The 9,315-nt window shown below is 45.5% G+C and overlaps 1 protein-coding gene across 1 annotated transcript in view; it reads left to right on the top strand.

The window, feature by feature from the left end:
• The first annotated feature begins 2,610 nt into the window (after nucleotides 1-2,610).
• The window catches only part of Sh3gl2 (SH3 domain containing GRB2 like 2, endophilin A1), a 170,197-nt gene continuing 163,492 nt past the window's right edge, over nucleotides 2,611-9,315 (top strand). Inside the window, exon 1 of the mRNA XM_041652677.1 lies at nucleotides 2,611-2,992. Within this exon, the coding sequence (XP_041508611.1) occupies nucleotides 2,948-2,992 (45 nt within the window). The 5' untranslated portion in view covers nucleotides 2,611-2,947. The remainder of the gene's footprint in view (nucleotides 2,993-9,315) is intronic.

Here is a 9,315-nt window from a genome sequence, read left to right as displayed (position 1 = left end):
CACCCCTGTGCTGGCCAGAGGCTGACATCAGGGCCAACAGGGAGAAAGATGGAAGTGGCTACTTTCCATTTGTCTCCTGGGATGTGCAGCCCCCTGAAAGCTGCTAAGAATGCATCAGCTCTGTGCAATCTAGCAGCCTGGTATTTTCTGGAAGCTTTGCCATAATGCAAGGAGAAGCGGTGCATAAATGATCTGATGAAATTATTGCTGACCATGAGTTTACTGCCCAATTAGTGAGGTGGTGCTATGTAGGGGGTTCACCTAATTGGAATTTTCTTGAGCTGACCTAGGTTTATTTAGCAATTTACAGTGATTTTATTTTTTGATCTCAGGAGACTAGAGGGTAAAATGTTGAGTTCATCAAAGCCCTTGCTCACTGACCTTTGTTTCAACATGCCCTGAGCTTTTGTGACAGATCTCTGGGATGAAAGAATGCCCATGTTAGGGGCTTTCAGCATCACACGCTTTTCCCCTCTGCATGCAAGTCAGAGTAAATGTCCATAAAAGGAGGTTTGAATCACTGGCCTGGAAATACCTTGGGCAGGGGCTCTCAACCTGTGGGTCATGCCCCCTCTGCATGTCAAATGACCCTTCCACAGGGGTTGTCTAGTCCATCAGAAAACACAGATATTGAAATTATAATTCATCATAGTGGCAAAACTGCAGTTATGAAATAGAAACAAAAATACTTTTATGGGTGGGGGTTACTACAACATGAAGAATTGCCCTAAAGGGTCACAGCATTAGGAAGGTTGAGAACCACTGACCTTGAGGTTCAATGCCCAGGTTGTGTTTCTTGACATCTTTCTATACCATCTTCTAACACCTCTCTCTAAGATACCTTCCAAACAGATATTGTCAATACCTCTCTTCCAGTTTTTCATAAGCACCAATCGTGGCTTACATGGAATCGCTGATTTCAACAAGATGTAGGTGATACCAGTAGATTCAAAGAGCTTCACGTTCCTCAGGAGAACTCACAGTAGTTTCTCTGATGTTCAGCAGTGTAAGCTTTCAAAGAAAGGAGATACAGAACAAGGGAAAGGTGGAGATCGGCTTTGCTCAAAAGTTCTGAGGAGCCTCTTCAGGTCCCATTTGACTTCTTTCATATTGGAGACCAAAGTCGTGAATTGCAGACACTTTACTTTGCAGAACAATTGCTCTGTCTCTTGGCAACATTGGCCCAGGTCCACTCTCTAAAAATGTTCTCCATTGTTATACAGGGAACCAAGTAGTAAAAATGACTGTGAAATGCTTTTCCCATTATAGGTATGATGAAAAAAATTAAAACTAATAAAAACAGAGAAAAGGTTTACACTTAATAACTTAAACCTCCATGGATTAAATTTACTAAGATTTATTTCTCACCATCAGAATACAAACCGAGCATTAGTTTTTGGCCTACCTTATCCTCACTCTGGATCATGGTGGACAGACCAAGTCATAAAATTGTGGCAGAGGGAACAGAGCCTGTGGCCCTTGTACCAAAAGCTGAATTCTTTTCCAAGAAGTAATATGTCCTTTCTGTCTTAATCCAGTAACCAATGTTGTCCCTGCATCACACAGATCAGAAGACATGTGAGCAGTATCAAGCAGGGGGCTACAGATCTGTTGCTCTGCTTCTTCCCTTGGGTTGGCGCTTGCAGACTGGAGGAGGGGGCCATGGGCTTCTCACTGCTCACTGCTCCAGTGTTCGTTGTACTGTGGTTCACAGGAGGACGGATGGCTGGTACCCAGGCCAGGTCCAGCATCCCCTTGCACTAGCCCTTCAATCATCCTCACTCAAGCTGCAGTGGCTACGGGTGTGCATGCTTCCCGTACACCAGGTAGTAGGGGACTGGGAACAGCAAAACTGTATTTCTAGGAACCCAATCCTTGCCATGTTGACTCTATACATCCTGATAATGACTCTTTTCTTGGCGTCTGTCACTCTGGCCTCTCTTGCTCATCGCTTTGATCTACATGTGCAGGCTTGGCCAATATTTATGTTCTCTCCCAAAAGCTCTTCAGTACAGGAAAAACTTGACAAAGGAGAGCAGGGACGACACCTGGTGCTGCTCTGTGCCCTTCACCCAATTCCACTCTTTGCCCATATGTGGTTTTTGTATAACTTACTTCCTTGCCTTTCTTTCCTCATTATATAAGAATGTTAGAATGAAAACCCCCAAATCTTTACAATAATTGTTTGAGTGCCAAGCTCACATTCAACTTTTTTGCTTTTGTAAATAGAAGATTAAATGCTATTACAGTAGTAATAACTCACTTCAACTTTGTTCCATTCAAGCTGTAGGGGCTTCTTTTTAAGTAGTTAAGTTATTCTAGACAGAAGGCAGGGTGTGTGGGGGGAATGGAGGTGGTGTTAATAGCTTGATGGATTTCCCTAAGGTGATACAAACTTAAGGGATATTGAAACCAAAACAGGGAAAGGTTTTATGTGGCTAACCAAGCAAGGAGGCAGGGCATGAAATGAGCAATGACTTATTCATGATCCAGATAGGCCGCCACCCAGCTTTTGAGCTGCAGGGAGGCCAGGCTCAAAGGGCAAGGGCAGTGTGCAGGCAGCGCCACTGCGGCTACCTGGAGGCTGGGTCACCTGAGTCAGGATTGCTCATGTGCGGTGATCAATATGCCAGGGTCACGGACGACCCCTAAGGCTGACGATCGCCCCAGGCTTCTCATTCTATAGGGCACCCGGGCCCCAACACAGTCGCAGGGTTCCTAGAGCTCACCTGCCTCCCGCCGTCGCCCGGGGCGGGGCTTCCCGCGTCCCCTTTAAGAGGCCGCATCACCCGCCCTGACGTCAGGGTGTCTCTCCGCACAAGCCCGCGTCCCGCGCCGCGCCCCCGCGCCAGTAGCTCCCGCGGCCGCAGGACCAGCGGCGGCCCGGCGACCCCCGCCACATCTCCGCGCCCGTAGCCGCTCACCGCGCCGCCTCCCGCATCCCATCATGTCGGTGGCAGGGTTGAAGAAGCAGTTCCACAAAGCCACTCAGGTAGGGCGCGTGCAGGTGTGCGGGGGGCGGGGTGGCCCCGCGGACGGCCAGGCAGCTCCTCTTAGCCCTCCCTGACCGGAGTCGGTCCCCGCGGGGCGCTACGCCGCGGTTCCGTTCCGTGATTCCGCTCCCCGACTCTGCTCCCTGACCGCCGCATCCCTGCCTCCTCTTCCCGCTCCAAGTCCCCACCATCTCTGCCACCCAGACTCTCAGTCCCCAGCTCCTTGTCCATGGCATCACCGTTCCGGATCCCCGCCGTCCCGGCTCCCCACCCGGGTTCCCAGGCGGTCGGTCCCCGCAGGGCAGCTCTCGGGCGCCGCACGGAGGGTGCCGCGCAGGTGCCTAGCGGCGCGGCGGGAGATTATATAAAGTCGCCCTGTTGCGGTGACCTTGCGGTGCGGTGTGCCCCACTGTCCTGAGATGTCCTGGCTGGAGTGGTGTTCGCGGTCCAGGCTGCGGCGGTGCCCGCGCTTTGCGCTCTGGGCTCTGCGCCCTGCGCTCCGGGCCTTCCCCAACCCCTCCTTCCCAGGCCTCCCCAGGCTCCCAGCATGGGAGGCTGTGGCTCCTTCAAGGAGCTTGCATGCATTAACTTTTTCCCTGGAGAACTCCTCGGTGAAGCTCATCTGAGGCCACGACTTGATCAGTGGGTGCGTGGCTTTCAAGTTTCCCCACGGATTTGACTGCCAAGCCATAACTCCGTTGTTAAAAACTTGAAAATCAGTCTGTTTATTTTTAGCCAATCGTTCGCTAGATGTACCAGATTTTCTGCGTGGGGTGAATAAGATGTGATTAAATACATTTAATCCAGAACCTCGTAATTGAAATCTCATTGGGACTATCTGAAGGATTTTACAAAGAGAAAATATACCATAAATATTTGATGATGTGACCCATTTCTTACATAATGCGCGAAATTACAATAGTTTTATTCATTTGGAACCAGTTCAATTTTAAGACATATTTGGCAACAAAAGACTTTATCGATAAACCATTGAATACGTTTGCATAATCTAGCCTTTACGGTCCTTATCGTAAGATAGCTTTGATACTGCGGTTTCTGTAACGTCTCTATTCTTGAGTTCCCCAGCAGCGGGAATGGAAAACAGCACAGAGAAAAGGTGGGGGCTGCATTCCTTAAGTTTGAGACACAGATGGCAGGTGAAGTTCAGCCATAAGCATCGCCGCTGTCACCACTGACTTCGCCTTCATCTAATTAGTTCTGACAACTTAGAGACGCAGGAAAAAGCCTTCTTAGGAAAGGGTTTCTAACGATATTATTTTTTGGTTTTCCCATTAGAATTGTCTGTAACCTCCCTACCAGAGATGTAAAATCAATTACATTGTTGACTTCTGACAAATTTTTAGTTTTACAGAGCCAGTCTGTGCTAGAACGTCCTTGATATCATCAACAACATTTTTTTTTGAAAAAATTAGACAGAAGCACTGATTTTACCAACATCAAATGCTTTTTTGACTGCTAGGCATTTAGAAGCTTTGGCTTTGGGGAAGAAAAAGCTAAGATTTTTATCCCCCTTCTACTATCTCTGAATTTAAGCAAGCTAGTTTTTGAATTTCCCCTTGTTAAAAATGAGACTAGCATCAGGGATTTATGGAAAAATGAATTTGTAGAGTATACATAGAAATTTCTTAATAAGCGATAGCTGTTAACTTTATTAAGGATAATTTCGTTAGTGTCAGATGCCATACCCTCCACTGGTAATAATGAAACACCAGGAAACAGCTGGAGCTAGAAGTTGTAGATTTGGTAATAGACACCAAATCTTGAAGCTTTGGTTACCACCTGACTCATTCCAGTTACTGCCGAGGTTCTGTGCAGCTCTGAAATGGAAGCCTCTCTCCAGGCCTGGGCGAGTTCTCCTAGGGGTGAACTTGCTGCTTACCCCCTTGAGCCCAGATGCACAGTCACTGTCATTTTCTTCCTCTCTGGAAAAAAGCCTTTTGTTTAAAAGGTGAAGCAACACATAGTCTTCCTGGAGCGTAGTCTTTAAAAATGTGAGGTAAAGGTTACTCTCCTGTGCCTGGATGTGCATGGCAGAGGGTGTGTAAAGCCAGGGTTGGTGTCTGCGTGCTCAGAGGGAAGCGGTCATGCCCTGCCTTAGCAGCCCTTAACCCCCCTCCCCATCCTACCTTAGCTAAGAGGAAGGGTCAGGCCAGAGCTGCAGCTGTTGAGGGCTGCCATGCTGGTCAGTGGAAGGTGGCATGTCACCTTTCTATGGGACTGAGCTTCTTGTTTATGTTATCCAGGGCCAGGTGGGACTTTGTTAATAAAATAATATACCTTCAGCCTCAGTACCACTGGTTTGGGATTCCTGATGGGTTAGTTCTCATATCCGAATTGATTATTTCTCCCTGTTGTCGATAGTTACTATGTAATTAAAATAAATAATTTTTATTATAAGAAAAAGGATGAATGGACAGTATTATCCTGCCTTCAGTGAGTTTTATTTATATTGAGGTTTTATTTTTATGAACAGTAATGTCAGTGTTTAAAACCTTGTTCGAATTTGCAGCAGTCTGTGTAAAGATAGCTTTGGTTCTTGTTAACATGACACAGCTCCTTACTTCTTTTCCTTCACCTCATGTTCATGTGTTTGATGTGGTACATACATGGTATCTGTGCATACTTCATTCTGTACGTCATCGCAAGAAAGTCTTACAGGGTAAACTGGTTTAGACCATGGTGCTAATTTGCTAGGTTTTACGTAACAAGACACCACACACTGAGCGACCTAAACAATGGGAATGACCTGAATCACCTGGATGCTGAGGTCTGAGGACAGTGCGGCAGGAAGGCCATGCCCCCTCTGACAGCACCAGGCAAGCACTGTACCTGGCCTCATTTCCAACTTCTGGGGCTCTGTTGACAGTCCGGTTGTCTTTAACTTGTAGATGCATTGCCTCGATCTTGTCTTGGTGTGCACATGGTACGACTGTCTGTGTTTGTGCTCAAGTTTCTGTTTTATAAGGGTACCAGCCAGGCTGGATTAGGAGCACACTCACTCCAGTAGGACCCTCTGAGCAGTGTTCTTATTTTCATGTCGGGTCACATTCTGAGTTAATGAGCCAGACTTGCAACATAAACACTTTTGGAGGATACACTTCAAAGAAGAGCAGCCTGTTCTGCATAAAAGAATTTGTTATAGTTTTCTTAACATTGCATTTGATTCAACGTTTAGAGCGACAGTTCTGTCTCTAAGTACTATATAATTTTCTTTTGCATGGACCCAGATATACTTTGTTTTTTTTTTCGTCAGTTTGGTAGGATATTGCCACAGTCTGATTTGTCCCCACTTCAAATTCATGTGTTGAAAATTAATTGCTAATAAGGTAGTATTAGGAGGTGGGACTTAGAAGGTGATTAAGTCTGAGCATGCCACCCTCATGCATGGGATTACTGCTCCTCTAGGTTGGAGAGAGCCCCCATTCCAGTCTGCCGCAGTGATGGTGTAGCAACAAGATACCATCCTCAGACCAGTCTCCATTAGACAAACACATGCTGGTTTCCTGATCTTGGATTTGTTTAAACTCACAAGTTGTGTGAAATAAATACCTATGCTGTGCAAGTTCCCAGAGTTTGGTGCTCTCTTATAGTCATCTGCGCGAGACAAACATGTTACCTTACTCTCCTTTCTGTTGTTGCAACAATACCAGGTATGGAGTAATTTAGAAAGAGACTTATTTCGGCTCCTGATTCTGCAGGCTGGGAAATCCAGGATTATGTGGCTGCATCTGCCGAGGGCTTGTGATGCTTAACTCGGGGTGGAAATCAGGAGGGCAGAGGGGTGTATCGGGAAGCAAAATGAAAGGACAGCCTCTCTTTTAACAGCCATCTTTCTCCCAGGACACCTCCAGTTTCTCAAGAGGGGGAATGAACTTATGAGAGAAAAATTTTAAACCACTCATGAGGACCGTGTTCCTGTGATCCACTTCCTCCCCCACGCCCCACCTTTCAATGCTGCTGTATTGAGGCTATAGTATGAGCTCTTTGGGCAGATGCTCGGACCACAGTTCCTGCATTGACCTGTGTCGTCTGGTTTTTTGCTTTTAATGATAACCCTCATCTGGGCAGGGTGTGACTTGACACAGTCATATTGTCACACTAGGATATTTCACTTCAGCAACCTTGATTCCATTGGCGCTCAGGGCCTTTCTGTTTTACTTCATTTATTCATGCTTTCATTTCCCACACAGTATTTTCTGTGAGTCTGCTTATGTGTTTGTTGATCTAGCAAACATTAAACTTCTTAAGGTACTTAATTAAATACTCATTTTGACTTTATATATTAAAATTTTACTTTCTCAGTTGCTTGCTTTATGCAGTAAACACACTGTCGCGTTGAAAGCATGAATTTGGTTTATTGCTTAGCCCAGGGCTCCTATGCCTCTATCCTTTTGGTGAGTATGTCAATAGGCTGTTGTGGCCCCGTTTATTTTGTAAAATTATATTCCAAGCATTATGAGTGAATTCTCCTGATAGGGTGCTTAGCTGGTCAGCAGTTTCTTAGATGAGCTCTTAATCTCTGCCTTCTTCCACAGAGTAAAAATGTAGGGTGAGAAATTGATCATGTTTTTAGGACAGAATCCATCCGTCTTCTATAACTGGACTTGACAGTACCTGACCTACATGTAGCCTTCTCTGAACTAATTTTAGGGGCAGCCAAATAAAAGAGACCTTCCAGGAGATGCTAAGGTTGGATGACATAATGCTTGTGTGAGTGCTGTGCTCGCATGGTGAGGGGGACTTGAACATCTTTTTGTCTTTTCTTTTTCTTTCCTTTTTCCAATAGCTTGTTAATGAGGTCACCTCACCCATACACTTGACATTGAATGTGGAACTAGTAACTAAATAATTTTGCTTGATGCTGTGGCACTTCCTGACTGAAGTCTGATTCAGTTATTTTTTTTTTTTTTTGGAAACCTTTTACTTCATGGTGATTCATTAATGTTGTTTCTGTGTTTTGGTTTTAATCTAGTTAGGAAAGTTTTGAGCGCCTTACAAATTAATTACAATATTATTGGAGACAGCAAGACCTGACCTAAAAATACTCTGTTTTGGAGACAGTTATTGTGTGAGGCAAGGGGCATCGAAATTAGGGGAGGGAAAACTAGGTCCTGTAGAGCAGATTTCATTCTGCTCACCCTTCAGTGCTGCTGGTTGAGTCCGGTGCTCAGGAACTCAGGGTTTTGTTTAGAATGCAGTTCAGGAAATGTAAAGAGATATGCACATGGGGGTGGGGGGGCTGGAGAGATGGCTCAGAGGTTAAGAGCACTGCCTGATCTCCCAAAGTTTCTGAGTTCAATTCCCAGCAACCATATAGTGGCTCACAACCATCTGATGCCCTCCTCTGGCCTGCAGGCTTACACACAGACAGAATATTGTACACATAATAAATAAATATTAAAAAAGAGATATGCACAATTATAACTGGCTGAGGAGGTAGAGGTTCAGAAGCATGTTCGCGTTCAAAATAGGTACCTGGCTAGCTTAATTCTGAATTTAAGATCAGATCGTCCAGTGACTGTGTGGATACGAAATGAGTGGGCTGCCTTGACCTGCCCCTCACCCTCCCCTGTTTGCTCTTTTAACTGTGCAGCCTTGTTCTGTATCCTTTTAGGTGTTCAGTCAGCTCTGCCATAAGAGGGCAGAGCATGGAAAAGAATGCAACACTTAAGAAGAACGTTCTTGGTCTTAGGATGTTAGCTCTAAATGTCCTCATTTAAATCTCATTGTTCAGAACAGATAGAGATATATTTCTTATAATGAAAACTTTCCCCCAAGACATGTAGTCATGGCAATTTTATAGTGCCAAGAAATACCCGAGTATCAGGTGCAATGCTTTTGAATACACAGAACTCATTGGCTGCCCACACTTTAACATATACAAGATGGCCTGTGCCCAGTGAACATGTCTACTAAGAAAGGACAGAATGAGTCATGGCAGTTATTCCTGCTGTGTTCCTGCTGTCGTTCTGCTAGTCAACTCTGCAAAGGCCCAGCCCCTACAGTAACTGCTCTCCATCAACCCATAATTTGGGAAGAATTCTTTTCTTCTTCCTCATACTTGATCTATTGTAGTGACAGTAGCAGGGGTCTGGTGTCTGTGAGAGATGTGTAATTTTCCATTTTCCTCCCCTGCTTATGTAAACGTAGGGGTTGTTTTAAGGACTCCTGGCTCTAGACTGACGGGTCCTGTATTATTTGCTTCTGACTCTGGGGTGAGGGGTCCTGTATTAGTGGCTCCTGGCTCTAGGCTGACAGTTCTTCCTGTATTACTCCTGTCTCTAGGATAACTGATCTTGTA

This window comes from Microtus oregoni, unplaced genomic scaffold (genome assembly GCF_018167655.1).
Source record: "Microtus oregoni isolate MIOR12 unplaced genomic scaffold, Mior012 000005F_ref0000423, whole genome shotgun sequence".
Taxonomy (NCBI): domain Eukaryota; kingdom Metazoa; phylum Chordata; class Mammalia; order Rodentia; family Cricetidae; genus Microtus; species Microtus oregoni.
Note: the sequence above shows the minus strand (reverse complement) of the source record. Positions and strands in the feature narration are given on the sequence as shown.